A 26,190-nucleotide genomic window follows, 5' to 3' on the forward strand; every position below is an offset into this window, starting at 1 on the left:
TTTCTTTCTTTCTTTCTTTCTTTCTTTCTTTCTTTCTTTCTTTCTTTTTCTTTCTTTCTTTCTCTCTCTCTCTTTCTTTCTTTCTTTTTCTCTTTCTTCTTTCTTTCCCTCTCTCTCCCTCCCTCCCTTCCTTCCCCTTCCTTCCTTCCTTCCCTCCTTCCTTCCTTCCTTCCTTCCTTCCTTCCTTCCTTCCTTCCTTCCTTCCTTCCTTCCTTCCGTTTCTTTATACTAGCCATCTGAATGGGTGTGAGGAGGTATCTCGTTGTGGTTTTGATTTGCAGTTCCTTAGGGATTGGTAATGTTGAACATCTTTTCATAAGCTTATTGATCATTTGTGTATCATCTTTGGAGAAAGGTCTGTTCAGGTCCATTGCCTATTTTTTTTTAATCAGGTTGTTTGTTTTTTATTGTTGTTGAGTTTCTAGGAGCTCTTTATATAATCTGGATATTAACCCCCAATCAGATATATGATTTGCAAATATTTTCTTCCATTTTGTGGGTTACCTTTTCACTTTGTTGATTGTGTCCTTTGATGAACAGAAGTTTTAAGTTTTGATGTTTAAACAAAAGTTTAACTTTTGTCCAGTTTATTTTAACTTTTGACCAGTTTATTTTAACTTTTGTCACCTGTGCTTTTGGTGTCATATCTAAGAAATCATTGTCAAATCCAATGTCATAAAGCTTTTCTCCTGTGTTTTCTTCTAGGAGTTTTATAATTTTAGCTCTTGCATTTAGGTCTTTGACCCATTTCTAGTTAAATTTTAATATGGTATAAGGTAAGGGTTCAACTTCATTCTTTTGCATGTGGATACTCAAGTTTTCTCAACACCATTTATTGAAAAGACTGTTCTTTCCTCATTGAATGGTCTTGGCACGCTTGTTGAAAATCATTTGACAAGGCATAAGGGTTTATTTCTAAGCTCTCTGGTCTATTCCATTGGTCCATATGCCTGTCTTTATGCCAGTGCCACACTGTTTTGCTTACTGGAGCTTTGTAATAAATTTTGAAATCAGAAAGTGTGAGACTTCCAACTTAGTTCTTTTTCAAGATTCTTTTGGGTATTTGAGATTCTGTATGAACGTTAGTATGGATTTTTCTATTTCTGAAAAAAAAAGTCATTGGGATTTTGAGATTGCTATAGGACTTTTGAATTCTCTTTTAAAGAAAACATTTGCCAGACTGATAAGGGGAGGAGGGGGCATTTTAGGCAAAAGGAAAAGCATGATAGAATACATGAAAAGATAAAAGAACTTGGTGTGTTTGGGTAACTAAAAGTAAGTTGGTAATGTTGGAGCATTAGGCGTGCCTACATTTCTGTGTGTATGTGTATGGGTATAGACTCAAGTAGGAGATGAATTAGGAGCTAAGGTAGGGGTCAGATATTATGGAAGTGGCTGTGTATTGTGTTAAGAAGTGTAATGGGGATACCTCCTCATCTAGCTTGAAACACGGGCTCCGGCAAGATGCTGGCTTACCACTCTTCTCTCATGGACCCTGACACCAAACTCATTGGAAACCTGGCACTGTTGCCTATCAGAAGTCAATTCAAAGGACCTGCCCCTAGAGAGACAAAAGATACAGATATTGTGGATGAAGCCATCTATTACTTTAAGGCCAATGTCTTCTTCAAAAACTATGAGATTAAGAATGAAGCTGATAGAACCTTGATATATATAACTCTCTACATTTCTGAGTGTCTAAAGAAACTCCAAAAGTGCAATTCCAAAAGCCAAGGTGAAAAACAAATGTATACGCTGGGAATCACTAATTTTCCCATTCCTGGAGAGCCTGGTTTTCCACTTAATGCAATTTATGCCAAACCTGCAAACAAACAGGAAGATGAGATGATGAGGGCCTACTTACAGCAGCTGACACAAGAGACTGGACTGAGACTTTGTGAGAAAGTTTTTGACCCTCATAATGATAAACCTAGCAAGTGGTGGACTTGCTTTGTGAAGTGACAGTTCATGAACAAGAGTCTTTCAGGACCTGGACAGTGAAAGGAGCCTGGGCAGACACTTTCCACAGCCGTGGGCAGCATTTTACAGCAAGATGTACACAGTTATTTGCCTTTATTTGATAAAGTTTTATACAGAAGAGAGAAGAGAGTGATCTTCACTTGGACAACTCTTTATCAAGAATTTGGGTGGGGGAGGGAAGAATGGGTGATTTGAAATTTTCTGAAGTATTAAGCTGGTGCTTAATAAAGAATAAAGAAATTTCTAACAACAACAAAAAAGAAGTGTAATGGGGATTAGTTGAAGGGTTGGGCTGTGGAGTGAAGTAATTAGATTTGTACTTTATAAAGATGACTCTGTGGGTGAGAGTGTGTGCTAGACTGAGCAGGAAGAAGGCGTTAGCAGAAGGATTAGGTGTGGACTGTTGCAAACCTCCAGAAATGAAATGGTAAGACTTGTGCCATAGAGTTAGTGGGGATAATAGGAGGGAATGGATCTGAAATAGCTTTGCACCACCACATACTCCGACATTTTCCAGTGACTTCACTGTCTTCCTGGGTCCTGAAGTCTTCACATCTTCAGAATAGTCTCTGAACTCAGAGCGGTGGTTCCAACTCTTCACCCGTATTGTATAGCTGTGACCTTTTAAGAACTCAAATGTTTGTTGAAGAAGGCCCAGGACTCTGGCCCAGAGAAGCAGAGTCCCTCAGCAGTGGCCAGCCCCTTCTCAGCCCCTGAAGCTCTGACTCCTCATCCTGCTACTCTTGGGCCTCTGGCTGCTCCAAGGACCTTGCGGTCATTTCTCTCTTACCTGCGGGTTGGGCTTTCTTTCCTTGCTGTGGTTTTCCCTGAGCCCATTGGAATCCACCAGAAAATGAGCTGTCTTCTCTGTTGTGACCCAGTCTCTCCACCTGCAGAATTGCAGCTCCCCAGGCCCTTTTGTGTGGTCCATGTTATTGAGACCATGACCCCCCTAAGAACCCATTTCTTCTCCAAGGACTGGAGGCTTCTGCTTCTTTAGCATTCCCCAACCTGACATCCCTCCACTCACTGTGATTCAGTTGCCCATCCTCAGCTTAGGGCAGCATTGAATAGGAGTTGTCAGGGTCTTTGCCATTTCTTCATCCCTTCATCTCAGCGAGAGCATCTCTGAGTGAACTGGGTAATGATAATGTCAGGTCTGAGCCGCTGCAGCAGCAGCTGGGGAGAGGATGTGCTCCATCAGCCAGAGGCTGAGCTGCTTAACACTGAGATCCCAAGTCCCTCTTCTGAACCCTGGTGGCACGGTTCTGCTGGTGGGCAGGCTGTGGCAGTGTGTGTGTGTGTGTGTCTGTGTGTGTGTCTGTGTGTGTGTGTATGTATATGTGTGTGTGTGGTTGGCCCATCATGGTCACAGGTGGAGTCATGAAACTGGGGGCAGAGAGTGGGCTCAAGCTCCCAAGTTCTTGTGGGCATTTAAGAACTGGAACCACTTCGGTATATCTGGGACAGCCAGCTCTGACCCATTGCCAAAGACACACAATTGGTGACCTGTGGGATGAGGCAAACTGATCAAAGTACAGCAATACTGTCAATGCTAGAGAAAGCAGAGCCAGGCAAAGGGGGGGGGGTTACAGTGAGTGACCGAAGTGCTGATGGGCTGTGCCTCCAAGGTGAGCCAGACAGAATGCAATAAAAAGTTCCAGGGAAGGTGAGGGGAAAGTGTTAAAAGGGAACTGGGGAGGAGATGTGGAAGAGAAAGAAGAAAGTCCAGGAAAAACAGAAATGGAAGGAGTTGCTGCTTCCTTGAAAGTCAAGAACTTGCTAGCTAGAACAAAGCACACAAGACCCCAGATCCCTGGCTGGGAAGGCTGGCTGGTATTTAGGAGACTGGTTCTTTGTTCTTGAGTCCAGTCTACCTGGAACACGGCCTCAGGAAAGCAGAATGTGTTCTCATCACTCACTTTGTGTTCCCAAACAGAAGAGAAGAGAGGGAGGTGCCGCCTTGGTCCAGCTCAAGCATTTCCAAGAGGCTTCCTCTGGATGCGACGTCGAGGCCACCCTTCTGCTGTAGCACGGAGCTGGTGATTACCGAGTGCGTGAACATGGCTTTGCTCAGCAACATCCTAGCGGCCTATTCCTTTGTCTCAGGTAGTTGTCCAGTCTTGGCTGGGCCAGGGCTGAGGGCTGAGGCTATCTCCTGGGTGGCCATCAGTGGCCTTATTCTCAGGAGAGAAATGGTACATAGTTGTAGCAGAGGGATTCTGCTGTGCTAAATTTTGGGTGAGAATTTTGAGATGAAAGATCTTCTGGTTTGAAAGTTAAGCTTGGCATTCTCTAATGTGGTAATCAGTGGCGGTGGTGGTGGGGACTCTAAAAGCTTTATCTTGCTAAAAATGTTTGGTTTCCTTTGGGCTCAAGAGAGTGAATGAAGTAGCCTGGGGCTATTGTCTTCCGGTCATTATGCATTTGACTCCCTGTGAGAGAAGCTCTTGGAGTATCCTCAGCCTGCTCATTTCTATGCGGTGGTTCTCAGTCCCGCCCAGGTGTGTGTGTGTGTGTGTGTGTGTGTGTGTGTGTGTGTGTGTGTGTGTGTGTATGTGTGTGGTCTGTGTTTGTGCGGCTGTATGAGGTGTGTGAGAACCTCCTGGGAGACATGAAGACACAAAGCATGTGAGTCTGAGAGAGCCTGATATTTGTCCCTTCCTTAATTCAAAGTTACACTCTTAGGAAGATGGCTTACTGTTCCTCAAGATCCTTTCTTGAGAACAGATGCTGTTCTTGTAAGAGGAGCCATTTAAAAATACATGAAAATATACCTCAATCAAGTTGAAATTAAAAAAAAAAATACACGAAAATGCTCAATGGTTTCAATGACCAAACCAATTTTCTACTGCTTGAAGGAGTTTTACATTTTTTTTTTTTTTGATAGTTGGCTTTCACTATGTTTTGTTTTGCCTGTTGTTTCAGGGTGTTGTATAAAAAGGAAGGGGCTGAGGTTCTGATTAGAATCCCTCTAATCAGAGGACTGATTTTGCTTTCTGGTTCTCTAGCCAGGGTTGATATGTGGTAACCTCAGAGTTCAGATACAAAACCCGACATTTCTATTTACAGTGGCAAATCTGAGCCAGGGTCGAGGATAAAGGAAGCCCATGGGTTCTCTTTGAGAGAGGATCTCAGATGACATGTAACCTGATTTTAGAAGGGAGGACTTCTCAGGGGCGGCAGGATGCTGCATGTAGTCTACGTAGGCCTCAAGGCCAAGGTTCTCCCTTCCTGGGTCAGCAAAGGCCTGGGTCATCGGTCAGCTCCTCACCACCCTAGGAAGTCTGGGGCCTGGGACCTCCTTCCCCCTGGCACCGCACATCAGAGGAATCTCATCTTTGCTCTTTCTTCAAGGCCGTACTGGTATTATGTTTCACAAGCAATTGAATGATGATGCTCTCAACTCCCTAGTGAAGACGTCCCCAAAATGAAGTGGGTGGTGGCAGGGAGGACCCGGAGGTTCCAAGGCCTCCAAGGACACTTGCAAATCAGCTGTTGCAAGAACATATCTTGGGTGAGAGCATACAGGCTCCTGGACTTTGGAGTTCTACTTGGCACAGGAAGTACCTGGCAGTTTTCCATTTCAGCCAGCATGACCCTGAGTTGTGATCATTGAACGTGGTAATTCATTGAATAGTCTGGTGTTTACCGTGTGTCTTGTGATCTTGCTAGGGCTGATAGATTGCATGGCCCTGTTTTTCATCCCCCCTCCAACCTTTCTCCTCCTCACCCCATATTCTGGAATTAAATATTGGTTGGAACACAGGAAGATAACGCTCCTTTTGAATAAATATGGGCTGAAATAAAAAGAGAATGCAAGGAAATGTAAAGTAAAGTGGCTAAAATAAAATGGGTCATATCCAGCAAATAGACTTGCTGGCTGAAAATGAATTCTAAGTGTGATGGGCACCAATCCCTGGCTGTAAAGAAAATGAGTTAAGAGAATTTAAAATATGAAAGTGAATATAACAGATACAAAATAATTGTTTTAAAAGAAGAAAACGGAACAAATGGATTGAAGGCAATAATAAAAAGTATGTTCAAAGAAAATTGTAAAAAATGTCCTAATCTTGTAGCTCACTTATGTTCTCACTCAGCTGTATCTGGTCTTCAACTACACAGGGGCCCCTGATCCCTCCTAATTTCTTCCGGAGCATCAGTTGCCTCTTATTTTGTCCATGTGGTGCATCATTGCAGCAACATATTTGCTAATGCACACAACTCCCTTCTTCTTTGTCTAGCTCCTGATTAAAACAACAGGCAAAACACTAACTCTAAGTAAATCCCTCTTTCTCCCCTTTTGCCCTCTGCACTGAAGTAACCAAATGCTGCTACAGCTTTGCAGATTGAAACCATTAGAAATTCATGGTATCAAACCTCAGCTGAGCCTTTCAAGTCAGTCTCTATTTGCTTTTGGAAACATCTTGTTCTCATTCTTCACAATAGCCATTTCAAACCTTGACAGTTTGAATAATTTTATTTTGTTTTTTAAAGATTTTATTTATTTATTTGACAGAGAGAGACACAGCGAGAGAGGGAACACAAGCAGGGGGAGTGGGAGAGGGAGAAGCAGGCTTCCTGCAGAGCAGGGAGCCCCATGCGGGGCTTGATGCCAGGGCCCTGGGATCATGACCTGAGCCGAAGGCAGAAGCTTAACGACTGAGCCACCCAGGCGCCTCGACAATTCAAATAATTTTAAATACCTGTTTATCTAAATGTACCCTAAAATTATATGGCAAATGCAAACTAAGAGAAAAATGCAGCATTAATGAAGAAGGGTTAAAGTTTATAACATATAAAGAGCTTTTACCAATCAATAAAAGATCAGATTTCCCAAAGAATAGTAGACAAAAAACAAGAATCAGCAGTTTGCCAAGGAAAAATTACAAATCGCTGATAAAACATACACGGCCCGAGTTCAAGCAATTAAACAAATGCCAAATAAAAACAACAATGAGATTAACATTTTTATTTTATAAAATTCTCAAAGATTTGAGTGGTTATATATATAATTTCAGTTTTGGAGAAAGTGTGGAGAAATGAGTACTCACACACAGTGTTATGGGATTGTAAATTGCTACAACCTCTCTAGAGAGTGATTTGGGAACATCTGTCAAAAGCCTTAAAAACATGTATACCATTTAGCCAGAAGTTCCACATTTAGGAATTTATCCTAAGGAGATAACTAGGGATATGGGCAAAAATTTTACTATGAGGACAGTTGATCTCAGAACTGTTTATATAGTAAAAAATCAGAAAAATGGGTGAATATTAATTGAAATAGAAAAATGTTTATGATGTGTTTTTAAGTGAATAAAGCCTGTTACCATATAGCATATGCAGTATGGGGCCATTTATGTTTGTATATTCACATGTATATGTAAGTACATTTTATTGCAAATTATATCTGGATGCTGAGATTTTATGAATGTGTCTGTGTATTTTTAAATTTCTTTTGCTTAGCTGTATGCTTAAGTATTCTATACTTCATTGATACCACTTTTGTAATAAGTAATGTTATTTTATTGGAATTTAAAATTTAGAATTAGGGCACCTAGATGGCTCAGTTGGTTAAGCATCTGCCTTCGGTTCAGGCCATGGTCTCAGGGTCCTGGATTGTTGGGAATCCCTGCTCAGCTGGGAGTCTGCTTCTCCCTCTCCTCTCTGCCCCTCCCCCCTGCTTGTGCTCACCCACTCTCTCAAATAAATATAATCTTAAAAAATAAAATAAAATTTAGAATTATATCATCCATATATTTTAAAAATTACCACTTCCTTATTCTTTTCTGACTTCTAGACCTGTGTATCTAAATGCCCTGAACATTACAACTTGGGTGTGCCATAAACATTTCAAATTCAACCTGGCCTGCAATGGAATATTGTCCTTCTCTGTCAGTTGTTCTTTCTTTTAGGTACCATGTAGGGCATCACCTACGCCAGAAGATGTATCTTACTCACTGTGCATATCCAATTGCTTAGGGTCAGTCCATTTTGCCTCTCAGTGTTTCTCAGATGTGTCCCCTCCATTTTATTCCCACCATCAATGACTTAATTGATCCAAACCCCATTCTGTTTTTGCTTAGCTTGCATAACAGCATTTTCCATGGTCTATCTCCCTCCCATCTTGCTTCATAGCAAAGACTGTATTTTGTAGCAAAATGATCTTTCCAAACTAGGTCTGATGATGTAATTCTTTTGTATTTTTTTAGAATACTTTAGTGGATCCTCATTATCTCTGGGATGAAATCCAAACACTTTTGTATGGTTTAATAGTTAGGATTGCTTTCAGCTGCAAATAATAGAAAGTCTCAACTTGGTGGCCTAAACACATAGGAGTTATCTTACCTTCATAACAAGAAGTCTGGAAGTAGGTGGTGCATTGGCTCAAAGATGTAGGGACCACCCTCTCTGTGATTCTCATGGCCTTTCTTTTCTGCTTGTCATCTCATGGCTGCAAAGCGGTAGCTGTTGCTCTTGCCTTCATTCAAGATGGGTGAAAAAGGAAGGACGATCCAGTAGCTCTCATATTTCATTGGCCAGAACTGTGTTACATGACCATCTAGCTGAAAAAAAATGACACAGCTTTTTCAACCTTTAGACCAGTGGTTCATAACCAGGGATGATTTTGCCCCATGGGGGACTGCAGGAAATATCTAGAAACACTTTTGGTTGTCACAACTGGGGTGGGGGGGTGCTGCTATTGGCCTCTAGCGGTGGAGAAACATACTACAATGCACGAGACAACCCCCTACAACAAAGAATTAACTGGTCCAAGAGGTCAACAGTGCTAAGTTTGGAAAACATGCTGTAGAGACAAGCAAGGGAGAAGAGATTTGGGGATAGTGTGAGTTCTCCAATCCGCAGTTTCTTATGTGGTTTCTCAGGGCTTTTAGTGTCTGAACTTGACTTCTCGGTGTTCTTGTTTAGTTGTAGAGCTCCCTGATCAAGATCTTACTCCAATTATTCTAAACCACTTCCTGCACCTTTTCTCACCTCTGCTTTTTTGCAGCCATTTCCTTTTCCAAGAATTCTTCCCTTTGGTCCTGGACTGGCTAACTCCCTCACAGTCTTCAGGTTCTAAGATCCTCTCTCCTCACTCCCCCACCCTGGCTTAGGTGCCTGCCCATCCATGTACTCCTCCACGCATGTTTTGTTTCCCTGTATCTCAGTACTGGGATTGGAGCAGTTAACATTTCTTGTTTCAGGTCTGTGCAAGCAACCCTTTGGGATCATAATGTAATAATTTATGATGAGGATAATCATCTCATTAATAGTAATAACCTCATAAATGACTTCTAATAGAGTTGTTAGAAAGATTAAATGGAATGATTGCTCTTTAATTTAATGTTTTGAATTGATAATACATTCTCCTGATCACTCTTCCATTTCCTTTCATTTCTTCCTTAAAAGTCACCTTCTCGATTAGATTCCGTCTGGTTACTCCACCTGCCTGCTCCCCTCCAGCACACATCTGACACTTCATACCCTCCTTCCTATTTTTACTGTTTTCTTCTCCTTATCACCTTATTGCCATCTAACATACAACTGTTTTATTTATCTTGTTTATTTACTATCTCTCCCAGTAGGATACAAGCTCCCAGGAACACTGAGATTTTTGTTTCTTTCCTCAGCCTCTAGAATAATGTCTGGCACCTATTAGGTGCTCAACTAATCAGTGCATAAACATGGCTCAATGATCAAATGATATAAAAAGATATATAGTGAGAAGTCTTACCTCAGAGCTGGCCCCTCCATCCAGTCCCCACGTTTGAGCCATCATCAGTCCTTTCTGCATCCTTCCGGAGTTCTTTGTGCACAGGTAGGAAAAGATGAACATCCAGTCTCATCCTCGCCCCTTTTAAACACAGGTAGCATATCATACAGACTCTTTTGTGCTTTGCTTTCTTCACCAAAAACATTATCATGAAGATATGTTATATCGGTGTATAAAGAGCCTCCTCATTTTAGATGACTATATACTGTTCCGTTGTACAGATGAACCATAATTTAACCACTCAGTGGGAGTGGTTCAAATCTTTTCAAACAGGGCAACAGAGTTGCAATAAAAATAACTGTGGGCACACACACATGTTCAAGTGCATTTGTAGAATAAGTTCCAAAAAGTGGAATTGTTGGATCAAAAGGTGTATAAATTATTAGTTAAGGTCAGTATCACCAAAGTGCCACTTAAGGAGTTTTACCCATTTACTCTTTTTAAGATGCCTAAGAAGGTCCTGCAACACTATTTTTAAATTGTTGAGATTTGACAATCTGATAAATGAAAAATAATATCTAAATGTCATTTAATTTCTGTTTCTGTAGGTCACAGGTCAGCAAACGTTTTCTGTAAAGGGTCAGATAATAAATATTCTTGGTTTTGTGGGCCATACAGTCTCTGTTCTAACTACTGAACCCCTGTGCTGTTGGCGTGAAAGCAGACATAGAGCACGGACAAATGGGCATGGCTGTGTGCCGACAACAAAACACATGGTGGTCAGGTTTGGCTTAGGAGCCATAGTGTGCCAAGTCCTGCTTTGGGTGAGCAGCTTTTCATACACTGAACGGCCATTTGTCTTTCTTTTTCTGTGAACTCTCCATAATCTTTTGTCCATTTTCTGTATTGGTTGTTGGTCTTTTTTCTTAATGCTCTTTCTAGGCGTTCTTTATATACCAGCCCCTTGTCTCTGTGGCATATTTCAAATATTTTTCATAATTTTGGCATTTGTCTTTTAGCTTTGTTTACAGTAATTTTTTCCAACACAGATGCACTGGGGATCATTTATTTTTTTTTATTTAAACAATATTCCTTGTTTTTTTTTTAATTTAAATTCAATTAGCCAACATAGAGTACATCATTAGTCTCAGATGTAGTGTTCAACAATTCATCTGTTGTGTATAACACCCAGTGCTCATCACATTGTGTGCCCGCCTTAATGCCCATCACCTAATATTTTTTGAATGTGTAACTGTAAGCACAGCAGCGTGAACTACGTAGTAGCCAGCCAGAATTTAAATCACTTTTCCTATGAGATTGGCTTGAGAGAGGTGGTCTCTTCGCAGTGAGGGAGCCTAACCCAGCATAACTCAATTGATAGTCACAAATTTGGGGTTTGAAAAAAGTACTGTAGTTTCTGTTTCATGTTATTCCCTTTTATACTGGAAATCCTGTGAGAGTTGAGAACCTTTGTGTCTTTAGCCCCAAAAGCACTATAGACTAACAGTAAATTTCTGTGGAATAAAACCGTTTATTGACCTACTGTATTAGAACAAATTTTAACAGTTGGACTATACTCTCCTGGAGAGGGTTTGGTAAAAGTAGTACTTTCATACACAGCTGATGGCAAGAAAATTTAATGTTATTACTTTTGAAAAGCCACTGGCAATATGTATTAAGAGGTATAAAAATATCCCCTTTAACACAAATATTCCTTTTCTGAGAATGCATTATAAGGCAACAGATGAAACAAGGAGAAAAGGAAATAGCATTATACACAAAAGTACTCTATGCATTTGTCCAAACCCATACAATGTACAACACCTAGAGTGAACCCTAATGTAAAATATGGACCTTGTGTGATTATGATGTGTCAGTGTAGGTTCCTGAGTTATAACAAATGTATCACTCTGGTGGGGGATGTTAATAATGGGAGAGGCTATGGGTATGTGCGGGTGAGGGTTATGGGGAATCTCTGTACTTCCCTCTTAATTTTGCTGTGAACCTAAAACTGCTTTTAAACATAGTCTTACAAGCAAACAAAAAAAGTATGCAGATAAATACATAAATTGTATAAATACAACCAAGTAAATATAAATAAATATGTACATATTTATATGATAGGAAGAAAGAACAGAAGAAAATTCACTTCACTACACTATACAGTGTATAGTTATATTCATTATGGTGATTTTATAAATTTTTTTTCATCCGTTACTCTTTTAATGTACCATTACACACACACATTTATATGTATACACACATATATACACATACATACATCTATTATATTTATGCATATATAATAAATTTATTACCTGGACTTTTAGAAATTGTGTATTCATGATATAATTCAGTAAGTATTTGTGAGATACACACAATGAGCAAGGCGATGTGCTGGATGTTCCGGAAATTCAAAGTGAAACAGGTGGATTCTGCCCACAAATTTTTCACTGTTGTATGGGAAAGATAGTCATTACATAACTAACTATAATACAACTACATAAAGTGCTGCCTAGATCAGCAGGGCTAATTAATCACATTCTTCCTCCTTCCAGACTCAAGGAGCCAGAAAAGCATCAGAATAGGGTATCAACTGCAGCATTGGTTACGCCAGAGCAGAGAATGTTCAGGGCCTTCTACCTAGCTCCCCTGAGTCCTAGAGCTATAGGACCATAGATCTTTCCTGCCGTAGATGAAGGAAGGTGAGCAGGGTGGATTAGGATGATGGGTAATGTCAAAGGAAGGCCTCTTTACCACCTGGCCTGGACAGGTGGTAAGGGAAGATGAAAGAGGCAAAAGCGAGGGAGTATACTCCAGAGCCAGCCTAGTGGGGCAGCGATTCTCCCACACCCCCTCTTCCCGAGGAAGAACAAGTCAGGGATGGAAGAAAGAGGGCAGCTTTCTCCAGCGTTTCAGAGAGGGCAGAAGTGTTAGGGGGAGTTTTTGCTTCTCTATGGGGAGGGGCAGAATCCCATAAAGAGGAATCCTTGCAAGGCTTTAAGAGTTCAGAGAAGAGATTATGCTGACTACTCCCTGATTCTACAAAAGCCCCATTACTCTTCTTTAAAACTATTTGTAAACATTTTTCTTTCCAATCAAGGGATTGCAAGCTTGGGACGCCTGGGTGGTTCAGCTGGTTAAGCGTCTGCCTTCAGCTTAGGTCATGATCCCAGGGTCCTGGGATTGAGTCCCCACCTGGGCTCCCTGCTCGGCGGGGATTCTGCTTCTCCCTCTCCTTCTGCCTCTGCCTCGTCCCTTGTTCATGCTCTCTCTCTCAAAATAAAATAAGATAAAATAAAATAATAAGTATATTTGTTAAAATATATTTATTAAATTAAATAAACAATAAATAAATAAATAAATAAAATCTTAAAAAAGGGGGGATTGCAAGCTTTGAGGCCAATAGTCTAGGCAGGGGAACCAGTTACACTTGCACGGAGCCCAGCTGATCTGGCCTAGGCTGATGCTGCTCTCCTCCTATAGAGTCTGCTGGGCATGATCTGACCTCCGAGGGTGCAAATGAAATTAGCCCAGGACCTCCACATAGAGCCTCTTCCTGCCCATGAAAACAATGACCCTGCAGGAAGCAAGATACAGCAAAACATTTATTTTTATTTACTGAGGGAAAGCAACTGACAATAGCCCTCCCCACTCTACTTCCTGGGCACTTAACAGCTGTCTGGATCTGGCCAAGACCAGGGTGGATCATTGGCCAGGAGGAAGTGACCTGGAGCACTGACTAGAAAAAACAACCACGATAGAGCTACAGTTCTGATTTTTGCAGAAGCATGATGAAGAAAAACAAAACAAATTATATCAGCTGTGAAAATCAGCCCTGAGTCACCTCCTCAGGAACCAGTGAGGCCCAGTCAACTCTTTGCCCTCTCTCATTGCTTTTATTGGGCTTTTCTGGGAATCCATGTCTAAGAAAGCTGGAGGCAAAAGAGTATGTTTTCTGGTTGGAGTAGCAGGGTAGGATGCACTAGGTAAGCTAGAGGGAGAAGAGGGGTTCCCAAGATAAAGTTCAGTAACCATCTTCAAAGTTAACCTCTGAAATGGGGGCGTGGTGAGGGCAGGGTTTGAAAAACACGGAGACACACTCCAGGGAAGACAGAGTGGGATGAGAAGGGAAGGAAGGGAGGAGGAGGAAAAAAGATTAGATGGATGGAGGGATGGATGGAAGGGAGGTAGAGAACTTGGAAAGAAGGAAGAAAGGGAGAGAGGGAGGAAGGAAGAAAATAAATAGAGTTATCATTTATTGAATGCCTCTCCTTGCCAAGATCTTGGATAATCCCTTTATGCCGGTCATCTGTAATACCTTTAACCTTTACCACAACTCAGCAGGGTAGGTAAGTAGTGTTTAAAAGATGACTGAGGGAGGCTTCAAATTGATGCTGGTCTGCCCAGTGGTTTTCCATCCTGGTAAAAGCATGGATTTGGGTATCTTTCCTAGAAAGCCTTCTCAGATCCCCATATCTGAACGTTAGCTTTTCCACTCACCTTTGTGTTTCTGGAGATCCCTCTTCATGCTTCTATAGAAACTCTTCCCTTTAGTATGGGAATGGGTGGGTCTGCTCCCTGCTGGGCTGTTAAGCTCCTCAAGGCCAAGAGCTCCCTCAATCCTCTCAGTGTTTCCTGGGTATCAACTAGACAGAGTTCAGTTTCATCCTCCTTCGCTGAATATTTATTTATTTATTTATTTATTTATTTATTTATTTATTTCAAGCAATCCATTAATTTTTATTGAGATATAATTGACATATGACATTATGTAGATTTAAGGTTACAAGGTGTTGACTTGATACATTTATATATTGCAGTATGATTACCATCGTAACATTAACTACCATGTCTTTCACATCACCTAATTATCTTTCTTTCCATGGTGAAAACAATTAAGATCTAGTGTCTTAGCAACTTTGAAGTCTATAATACAATATTGTTTTCTATATTCACTAGGCCGTGCTTTAAACCTCCAGGACTTATTTATCTACTGGTTGCAAATTTGTAGCCTTAAACAACACATACCCAATTCTCTCACTCTCCAACCTTTATTAACAACCATTACTATACCCTGTTTTTATGAGGTCTTTTTTAGATTCCGCATATTAGTGATATCATACAGTATTTGTCTTACTTTTTTTGACTTAATCTCAATTAGAATAATGTACTTAAGGTTACAACACATTTTCTTTATCCATTCATCTCTTGACGGACACTTAGGTTGTTTCCACGTCTTGGTTATTGTGAATAATGCTGCTGTGAATATGGGAGTGCAGATAGCTCTTAAAGACAGTGATTTCATCTCCCTATGTTTCCTTGATCATCTTAAAGGATGCAGGAGAAGCATTTGACAAAATACAACATCCTTTCATGATAAAATCCTTAACAAATTGGGTATAAAAGGAGCATACCTCATTATAATAAAGGCCATATATGACAAACCCACAGCTAACATCATGCTCATTGGTAAAACATCGAAAGCTCAACTGCATACAAAAGCTCCACCCGTTTATTCCCCCTCTTTATAGTTTTGATGTCACCATTTACCTCTTTTTATATATTGTGTTCATTAACAGATTATAATAGTTACAGTTATTTTTAGTACTATTTTCCTTTAACCTTTATACCATAGTTTAGTGGTTAACACACTATTCTATTACAGATTTAGAGTTTTCTAAATCTGATTGCATACTTACCTTTACCAGCTTGTTGTACACTTTCAGATGTTTTTGTGCCACTAATTAGCATCTTCTCACTTCAGCTTGATGGACTCCTTTCAGCATTTCTTGTAAGGCAAGATACCTTCAGCTTTTGTTTCACTGAGAAAGTCTTTATTTCTCCTTCATATCTGAAGAATAACTGTCATATAGAGTATTCTTGGCTGGTAATTTTTTCTTCAACATTTTGACTCTGTCATTCCACCCTCTCTCTCCTGGCCTGTGGGGTTTCTGCTGAGAAATCCACTGATAGCCTAATCCTAAGTTATACTTTTTTTCCCCCCTCTCGATACATTTATGTTTCTTTTTCTTTGATTTTTGGCAGTTCCACTATAATGTGGCTTGGAGGTCTTTTTGCATTGAGATAATAGGGTGATCTATTAGCTTTGTGAACTTGGATGTCAAAGTGTCTCCTCAGTTTTGGGATGTTTTCAGCTATTATATTTTAAAACAAACCTTCTGGCCCCTTCCTCCTCTCTTCTCCTTCTGGAACCCTGATTATGCTAGTATTTGTACATTTGACCGAATCCCATAGATCACATAGGCTTTCTTTGCTGTTTGTCATTCCTTTTTCTCTGTTTGCCTTGCACGGGGTTGTTTGAAAAGCACTGTCTTCTAGGTCACTTATTTTGTCTTCCATTTGATTTACTCTGCCGCAGATTCTCTCTATTGCGTTTTTCATTTCAATCATTGAATTCTTCAGCTCCAGAATTCTGTCTGGTTCTTTCTTATGGTTTCTATCTTGTTGCTAAATTTCTCATTTTGTTCATGTATTTTTTCCTGATTTCACTGAATTATCTTCTGTGTTTCTTTGTAGCTCATTGTTTCCTCAAAACAGTTATTTTGAATTCTTTATCTGCTAGATCATAAGATTTCATGTCTTTGAAGTCTTTATTGAAGGATTATCTTTTGATGATGACATGTTTTCTTGATTCTTCATGTTCCTTGTAATTTTGTGTTGCTGCTTTGCCTTTGAAGTAAAAGACACCTCCTCAACTCTTCACTAGTTGCTTTCAGATGGGGTATATTGTTTGTTGGTCCTGTTGTATATGGGGTTCTCTCAGACCTTGTATTTATACACCTGCTCCACACTTCTTGCTCCCTCTTGTGGCAGAATTCTTAAGCTTTTAGTCTTCTCTGGACCTTACCGCTCACCTGGTTGGCTCCTGGAAACCTCTCTTTTGTTTTTCCAGAAGGTGGTGCTACAGCTCAAGATTGTGGTTTCTCTCTTGCCCACAGTTCCAGGTCTGTTTTTCTGATAGCACTCTGGTTTACCCAACTTTTGCTGCCAATCTTGGAGCCCGAGTAAGGAGCCACCTTAGAGTGAGGGAAGGTATGGGTTTAGCACTTGGGGTATTAGGGATGTCTGCCAGCTGGTAGGAAGATCCTTGGCTGAGGTTCTCCCAGAGGCTTGTGGGTAGACGTTCTCCAGACATGCTGAGCTCAGTCAGCATGAACCGTGTCCCTTTATAATGCCCTTTGATATTCTTACTTGCCTCTTTCCCAATTTATTCCCTCCTCTCAGTCATGGAGGTCCCACTTTAGTACTCTGGATGTTGCTGGAGGGAAATGGGTTTCCTGTGCAGCATCTGGCAAAGCTAGGGTAACCAGGCACTCACACACTGCTCCCCTTTCCCCCCCAGAGTGGTGCCACGGGATAGTTCAATTCTGTGTTGTGTCAACTTGGGGCGGGGGAGGGGCACTGCTGGAAAATTTCCTTCAAACTTGTTTTGTTTGTTTGTTTCCTTCAGTGATGTGCTGGAATTCTGTTTCATCCATGGGTATTTGCCCAGGTCAACACTTTTCAAGATTTTCCCCAAACACAGCTGGGAAGGGTCAGGGTTGGGGTTGCTAGTTCCACGGTCCAAACCAAAGCCTGTCTGCAGTCTGTCTATTACTGGATGATCTGGTGGGTGGGTGGGCGAGACTCCTCCTGGGTTTCTTGGCCTATGCTGTTGGATCACAGGACTCCCACAGAGACACTTTTGTTTGTGGGTGGATGCTTAATTAGCTGTTAAAAAAAAAGGGACACAAAAAATTGGGATATCTTACACCACCATGATATTGGTCACCCCCGTTTCACCACATTTGTGTTGTTTGTTGACTACCCTTGTATCTGCTACTAGTGTCTTCTATTTTCTTCTCTCCTCTCCTCTTTGTACCTAAAATTTATATCTATTGTATTCAGATCACTGTCATTTTGGTAGAAGTTTCAAAGGGAAGGAGGCGTCATAAACACATGCATTCAATATGCTGTGTTTAGACTGATAGAACCTTTTTTGGGTACAATTAAGAATGCATAACTTCAAAATGCCTATGCCCTTTGATGCAGTTGTCCTATTTCTAGATAAAACTAACCTGTAGAAATAATTCTACATGTATATAAAAAGATGTGTACAAGGATACAAGCATGTTGACATTAGCATTGCTCATAATAGTGAAAAATTGTAAACCATTTATGTGATAGTAATAAGGAAATAGTTAAACTTTGATGTGTCTATACTACAGAAGACTATGCAGTAGTCAAAAAGAATGCTCTTGGCATATCTGGAAATCTCTCTAGGAAATATTCTTAAGTTTAAAAAAAATGGATATATATTATATATGATCCCACTTATATTCTTTAAAAACCCACAAAACAATGTATGTTTTGATTCATACTAACTAGTGAATAAAGATTATGGAAAACTAATTTGCTGATGGTAATCTTGAGTCCTGTCAGATTGACCATGCCCTGGGACCCAAGGCCAGGCATGCCCCTATGTTCTCAAACTTACCACAAATGGAAGGCTGTTCACCCAAAGGCTCTCATCCTGTTGAGCACATCAGACAGGGATCATCACTGGGCCTACAAAGCATATTGCACATTAACAGAATGATTATTCTCTTTTCTCACCAAGGAAAACTGCAAATTTCTCCCCCACAAACTCACCTGATGAGGTCATCACAAAATACCTACACTGGTTTTCCATCTGTGACTGTATAAGTTATCAATTGCTGCACAGCAAATTACCTCAAAACTTAGTGACTTGAAACAACACACATTTATTATCTTGTTTCTATGGGTCAGGCCAGGCCTGCACCAGGAGGGCGTGATTCACTTCCAAACTCATGCATATGGCTGTTGGCATGATTCAGTTCTTTGTAAGCAGTTAGCCAGAAGCTACTCTTAGTTCCTTGCTATGTGGGCCTCTCTGTAGAGCAGCTCACAACATGATAGCTGGCCTCATCAGAGCAAGTGAGTGAGAAAAGCCAGAGAAAACGCATAAGCAAGTTGGAAGTCAGTCTTTTGTAACTTAATCTTAGACTCATCCATCACTTTTGCCATATTCTGTTTTTTAGAAATAGATCACTGGGTCCGGCCCACTAGGTCCAGCCCTCAAAGGAAGGGGCTTGTATAAGAGTCAGAATACTAAGAGGTGGGGGGCATCTCAGGAACTGACCACATGTGTTGACTTAGGCCTGTGATGGTATAGTTAGAATAAAGGAGGCATTGGTCCTTGATTTTATTTATAAATTTGTCGTCAAAAAAAAAAGCTGCTTACATCTGTGATTAAAAGTTTCTTCAGGGGTTGCAGGAGCAAATTCAGAAGCCAAGAATCTTCCTCTGTAGGCGAAAATAGGCTTTAAACACGTATATACCTCCTAAGCAAATGACGTTTAGGTACAGTTGCTTGCTTATAATACATCCTAAATAATACTTTTCTTTCTTTTATCTTTTCATTCTGAAATTACTTCAAATTTAAAGTTGCAAGAATAGAGGAAAAGAATCCCATACGCCCTATACCCAGATTCACCATTCGTTGATAATTATGTTTTGAATACACTATGTAGTTTGTCACATGGGAAGGCAATATTTGTAACCATTGGAGCTTTGGGGTGTGGTGAGAGGTGTGCAAGGCGGGCAGGAGCCCTATGTGCTCTCTGCATATGGAGTCGTCATCTCTCAAATGCCTCTTCCTCCTCCTGCAGAAAATCCCGAGCGAGCAGCTCTGTACTTTGTCTCCGGCGTGTGCATCGGGCTGGTGCTCACCCTGGCTGCCTTGGTGATGAGAATCTCTTGCCACACGGACTGCCGGCAGCGTCCCCGGAAGAAGTTCCTGCAGGACCGAGAGAACAGCAGCGACAGCAGCGACAGCGAGGATGGCAGCTCAGACACGGCGTCTGACATCTCGGTCAGGAGGCACCGCCGCTTCGAAAGGACTTTGAACAAGAACGTGTTCACCTCGGCCGAGGAGCTGGAGCGTGCCCAGCGGCTGGAGGAGCGGGAGCGCATCATCAGGGAGATCTGGATGAATGGCCAGCCCGAGGTTCCCGGGACCAGGAGCTTGAACCGCTACTACTAGCGGCGGGAGCCCAAGCCCAAGCCCTTGCCGCAGGAAGTCCTCGGCAAGGGCCAGGGGCCGCAGGGAGGGTGGGCACAGAGCTGAACACAGTTCTGCTGCAGTCCTGGGGTCAGAGATAAGCAGGGCACGCCCATTTTCTAGCCAGGAGGACTGAGCTTTCCTTTTCGACTAAATTTATGGAGAAGTAGAAAAACCAAGTCAGTTCATCAATCTTTGCAGGTCGTAGAATGGTGCTGAAAAACCCTCCCCAGCAATCTGGATGGAGATTAGAGAAACGGGACTGTGGTTTCTCTTGATTTCTGAGGATCTCAGAAGTTTCTGCAGACTTCATTGCTATGTGTTACTCCTTTACAAAAGGAAGATTATCATGGCATGAAGGCTAGGAATAGCAGGGTGAACTTAACCCAGTAAATGCAATTTTCTAAATGACCCCATGCTATGGAGGTGACTCTCATCCAGATAGCATGATTTATGATTATTATTTAAGGCTGATTTTTAAAAATCTTGTGTTGCAATAGCAACCTTGTCCATTTTAACTGGCACCTCAGGGATTAAAATCCTATTTTTTAGTATAGTTCCCACCTCATTCATGAAAATGGGTAGAATTACTATATTATGGGAGATGTGTCAGTGAGCTAGAAATATCAATAACCTCAAAGGATGAAGGGTTTTATTTTAAATAGTTTATAAAATATATATTAACATGCATATTTGAAGATGGTGCATAAGAATAAAAGCTGTGTTTTCCCCCTTTTTGGAGAGAAGAAATTTTGTTATGACTCTAGATAATTATGATTTTAAACATTTTGTTAAAAAAAAAGTTTGGATTTCCAGGAAAAGAATGGGAATAGGAGATGAGAAATAAAGCCAAAATTAGGATGAGATTAAAAAAAATGCTACATTCTTTTTTTTGTTTCATGTACGTCTCTGTTGTAATGCTTACTTTAAATGGCAGCCCTTTTACATAGGTGGCTATGGTCTTTTGCCAGGCCCTTTCAACAACTGGAGAATTGGGAGAAATGGAGAAACTGGAGAATAAAGAAATGGCCGCTGTGTGACTAACTGGGGACCTTTCATTTGCTGTGTGTTGTATATTATAGTTACAATGTAGCTGAGTTGTTGTTAAGCAGAGGATAGGCTTGTCCAAGACTAAGAATAAGATGGTGGCCATATGGAGAAGGGAAGTCAGTAGAGAAGAAAGACAGCAAGGCTGAAACACATTTAGAAATGGGTTACAGAGAAGGAAGCAGCATCCTCCAGCCTTATAGACAGGAATAGTGAGTTCTATCTGTCGGCTCCCTTCTCTTGACATGCAGTGGGTTCCTTAGTCAGCCAGTTTGGCTGTTCCCGAGCCTTCCTACTGACATCCATCGGCATCATCACCAAGCCTGAAAGGATGGTTGGGAGACTTTCTCTGCTGGGGTCTCTATTGCTTTAGCAACCCGCTGTCTGTGATAAGGGCTTGGAAGGCTGTCTTAAGAAGTGAACACTCACAAATCTCTGTTTGCCCAGGGGGCAATACAGTTGGCTTGAAACCTTGGTGGCTGATCTGATTATATCATTTTGGGTTGCCCCATTGGCTCGTAACAACTGCCAAAAATCTTGTAAATCAGTGTCTTTGAATCTGGGTTCCCACTCTTGTGATTTCAGTCCCTAGGCAATAATTGTCTAGGCTTCAGATTAATAACACCTTTGGTCTCTGTCTCTTAGAAAAGTGAAACAAGGTGTTGCTTTCATCCCCAGAATTCACCCAAAGCTGATAACGGGGAAGGATATGACCCTTGTTAGGCCAGGGGCTAAGGGGGCTGCAGTAATGGAGGTGTTTGGGAAGGTTCTGGGTCATCTGGCTTTCTCACCCCAATATCCTGATGCCTTTCTACCAAGTCCATAAAGTTCCTATCTTTAGGGTGGTGGGGACTTTGCCTAAGGCACAAAATAGTAGATAACAGTTTAACCCACTGCTTCACTTCCATATACTAAGGATTTCAGCTTTTCAGCCAAAGATAGGGAGACCTCAATTGTTATATTCCTTATCTTGACTCAAGCAGTTCCACATTTAGGTCTGTCATTCCTTGTTCCAGTTTCTGCATTTTAGGCCATTTCATTTTGCAACAGAATAATATCCAACTTAAGAGCATTTATTGGTTCATATAACTGGGAAAAGTAACCCTGGATTAGGCTTCATGGATGACGGGGTCCAGATGCTGAAAGGCTATCAAAAGTTTGTTCTTTCTCAGCTCTCATCTCTGCTTCTCTCTCTTGCTGGTCTCATTTTCTTCTACTTCAGATGAAACTGTGACCTATGTATACCTCTACAGTGTACTGGATTAATTGCTACTGACCAAGCTCCCATATAGCTCACAGGTTGTGTGTGTTTTGGGGGGAAGGGTGGTGGGGGAAGGGGGGCGGGGTGGGGGGCAGTTTCACAGTTAACTTAGCTCAGAAGACAGCATGGAAAGGATGCTTCTGATGCAGCTTCCCTGGTCTTCCATGGTTCCTCAGAGAAGCACTCACTGACAGTTAAACATCTAAGAAGATGTTAGGAGTACAGTTACCCTAGGAAGCTCCCACCCACTTCCTTTAAGGGCCTCTTTCTGCACTGTGAGGCACAGGTGGTCACCATCCACTCATGGCATATCTGAACCCCCTCAGCTGAACCTTCACTACTGGCAGGGAGTGCACCCTAGGCACTTTTGGACTTAACATCATTCCAATATAAGGACATGAAAGGAAAGAAACATCTTGCCTCAAGGTTCAAAATTAAAATCACAGAGAAGGACTACTTGGCCTGGCTTGTATAGTGCTCCTTCTAGGAGTTCTACCATGTCAGATATTACATTTAAGTCTTTTTTAAGGATTTGTTTACCTACTTTAGAGAGAGAGAAGCAAAGGGAGAGGGAGAGAGAATCCTAATCAGACTCTGTGATAAGCACAAAGCCTAATGCAGGGTCAATCCCATGACCTCAAGATCACTACCAGAGCTGAAACCAAGAGTTGGGCACTCAACCAACAGCTCTACCCAGGCACCTCTACATTTAAGTCTTTAATCCATTTTGAGTTAATTTTTGTGAGTCATGTATGATGGGGCTCAATTTCATTCTTTTGCATGTAAATATCCAATTTCCCCAGCACTATTTATTGAAGAGACAATCCTTTTCATATTGAGTATTCTAAGCTCCCTTGTCAAATATTACTTAACTATATATGTGTGGGCTTACTTCTAGACTCTCAGTTCTGTTCCATTGGTATATGTGTCTGTTTTTGTGCCAATACCAGACTGTCTTGATTACTACAGATTTGTAATATGATTTGAAACCAGGAAGTGTGATGCTTCCAGCTTTCTACTTCTTGCTCAAGCCTAATTGGGCTATTTGGGGTCTTTTGTGGTTCCATATGAATTTTAGGATTATTTTTTCCTATTTCTGTAAAAAATGCCTTTGGAATTTTGATAGGGATTGCACTAAATCTATAGATGGCTTTGGATAGTATAGACATTTTAACAATATTAATTTTTCTAATCTACGAACATGGGATATCTTTCCATTTATTTGTGTCTTCTTCAATATATTTCATTAAAGTCTTACAGTTTTCTAGATACAGATCTTTCACCTACTTGGTTAAACTTATTCTTAAGTTTTTAATGGTATTGTAAATGGAATTGTTTCCTTTATTTCTTTTTCAGATGGTTCATTATTGAGAAATACAACAGATTTTTGTATTTTGAATCCTGTAACTTTGCTGAATTTGTTCATTAGGTCTAAGAGTTTTTTGGTGGAGTCTTCTAGGTTTTCAATATATAAGATAATGCAACCTTCAAACAAAACAAGTATACTTCTTCCTTTCTTATTTGGATGCCTTTTATTTCTTTTTATTTCCTAATTTCTCTGGCTAGGACTTATAGTACTATGTTGAATAGGACCGTTGAGAACTGGCACCCTTGTCTTGTTCCTGACCTTAGAGGAAAATTTTAGACCTTTCACTGTTGAGTATGTTATTAGCTGTGGGCTTGTCATATGTGGCCTTTATTAAGTATTTATTGAGAATTGTTATCATGAAAGGACACGTTTAAGTTCTTATGCTTTAAATAGACTTACTTTATACTCACTGAGGATATCTATCCATCCATCTCCCTTTGCAATAATTCATGTTAGAGTCAAAGTTAACTTGTTCCCGCCTTTCCCCTCTTGATGCTAAATATTTTCACACTTACTTATTTTTCTCATGGTACTTTTTCCCTTTTACGCTAATATTTTATTTACACATATAAATTTCTAGTATTCATTGTGTTGAAGTAAAATGGCCCCACTTCCTGCCTGTTGCCATCGCTTTCACAGCTTTAGCATCATTCTTATCAGAGTGGCAGTTCTGATAGCTATACTTACTCTTCTAATCAGCTTTGGGCAGAGCAAAATGAGCCTCATTTATTATGTTTTTCCTCATCTTCTCAACCTATATCGAGATAACACATATTGAAAGATGGATTCCTCTTGAAAATTGTGGTTGAAAAAAAATTGTGGTCAGAAAGGGGTGTCAGTCTTCTAATTATCTCCCAGCCCAAATCAGTCTTTATAGATCAGGATACATCCTTTCTTTGCCCTAAATATTGGATTTAATATTTAACAAATTTAGTACTCTTAAGTATTAGGCTTCAGGGTAAGGGTCTCCCCAGGTCTTGCTTGAGAATCTGCATCATGACCTCACTTTATCCTAATTGTAGATTTGAAAATTCATGAATTTTTCTTTAAGTTTTAAATATATGAATTGCTCTTTCACCCTGGGATAAGAGTATCTTCCTTACATTTTCCAAATAGAATCAAATCTTCCCTTGTGTCCCCTCAGTTGCTTGCACACTCACACTCTATGTGATTTTTCTGCACCTACCTTTGTGGCCTAGCCTTTAAGCCCCTGGCAGCTGTACAGTACCTTATTCACCTCTGTATTCTCAGTGTGCATGCAGGACCTGGATCATAGTAGCTTCTCATTAGAAAGTTTTGAATAATAAAATAACACAAAGCCTCAGAGAATGGGAAATAGGACTAATTGCAGTGTGCTGTTCTACAGAGCTTCAGAGCCTTAACTGTTTGCAACGAAGATGATTTTTCTTAAGTTTATGAAGGTCTGCTTTATCTGCCTTCATTTATTCTTTCCTCTACTGTTAACCATTTTCTTGTCTCTTTCCAATTTAGAATCTCTCCCATCTTCTTTTACATTAACTTAGATGTGACCAGGTGGTAGGACTCTCGGCACTTTCCACGTTTAATCCAGCACTGAGAGTCATACAAAATTTTTACAGGTTTATAAGGAATGGGTATTCCTTCTTGAAATTGCAACAGCTATTCTTAACCTCACTGATGACCAATATTCCAGTCCCTCAGGCTTGAACCAAATAAAGGGAAACTTTTATATTAGACTTAACCACTGGGAGTGTGCCTCCAAAATCATTACATCATCTATCTTTTATTATTCCTACTTTCAAGATCATCTTGGCCTCACTTGATCTGAGGCACTAGACCCTCAGATGCATTTTAAAGTCTCCTTTCTGTAGGAAAAACCATCATTCAGTCTCTAAGAGAGGGAACTGTCATATGAAAGTCTCTTTCCCTAGCTCTCTCTTCCTTTCTGTATTCTTTCTTTCAGCAGTAGGCAGAGATCAGGGCCTAAGAGTGGCATCAGTGAAATTAAAAATGACCTTCCTTCCAGCTCCCATCTGAAGAATACAAGGAACTTCTGAGACTCAAAGAAGAAAGATTTCTCTGGGCTTGGGGCCAGGCCCCATGTTTGGGAGTCTGTTCAGATTCAGAATTGTGCAACCAGCTCCACATAGTCAAAAAGACCAGGTGATGAACCAAAATCTGTCCTTTGTACTCCCCTAAATTTGTGTTTTTATCCATAGTCTCTGGTCTTTTCATGGAGAATATCTGATTCCTTAGACTGTGTTATGACACCAAGTCTCATAGATGTCCTCAGAATGGAAAAACTGTTATCACTCAGGATAACATGTGGATATACCCTAGTGGATTCCTTGAATGGGAAGAATGCATTTCTGAACCAGGATCTTTTGATAGGAAGGAGAGATACATAAACAGAAATATATTTTCTCTTTAGGATATTACTGTTATTTTGCAGAATTAGACTTTTGCATATCCAGGACTCAAGTGGCTGTTCCTACCTTTTTGAATACTTCTCCAGGTGGGCAATTAATCAGTGGGTATTGAAGAGTGACCAGGATATCTGTAAGTGACAGAGGCAAAATGAAGCAAAAGTGATTTAGCAAAATGGCATGAGCTTCTAAGGAAGTACTTTATAAGAGCTTGTAAAGCAGAATTTTGCAAACTTCAGCTCATGGGCCAAATCCAGCCTACCACGTTTTTTGTACCACTTGCAAGTTAAGAAAGGTTTTTACATGTTAAAATAGTTACATTAT

General features: G+C 40.7%; 1 protein-coding gene and 1 pseudogene across 1 annotated transcript in view; both read left to right on the forward strand.

Annotated features, from left to right (window-relative positions):
• Positions 1-20,672, forward strand: part of EVA1A (eva-1 homolog A, regulator of programmed cell death) — a 48,208-nt gene extending 27,536 nt beyond the window's left edge. Inside the window, exon 5 of the mRNA XM_073897483.1 lies at positions 19,393-20,672. Coding sequence (XP_073753584.1) covers positions 19,393-19,766 — 374 coding nt within the window. The 3' untranslated portion in view covers positions 19,767-20,672. The remainder of the gene's footprint in view (positions 1-19,392) is intronic.
• On the forward strand, positions 1,236-2,102 carry LOC112820670 (actin-related protein 2/3 complex subunit 3 pseudogene; annotated as a pseudogene).
• Positions 20,673-26,190: the final 5,518 nt, after the last annotated feature.

The sequence above is a fragment of the Callorhinus ursinus genome, unplaced genomic scaffold (assembly GCF_003265705.2).
Source record: "Callorhinus ursinus isolate GAN/ISIS: 27379988/994484 unplaced genomic scaffold, GSC_fseal_2.0 scaffold10, whole genome shotgun sequence".
NCBI lineage: Eukaryota > Metazoa > Chordata > Mammalia > Carnivora > Otariidae > Callorhinus > Callorhinus ursinus.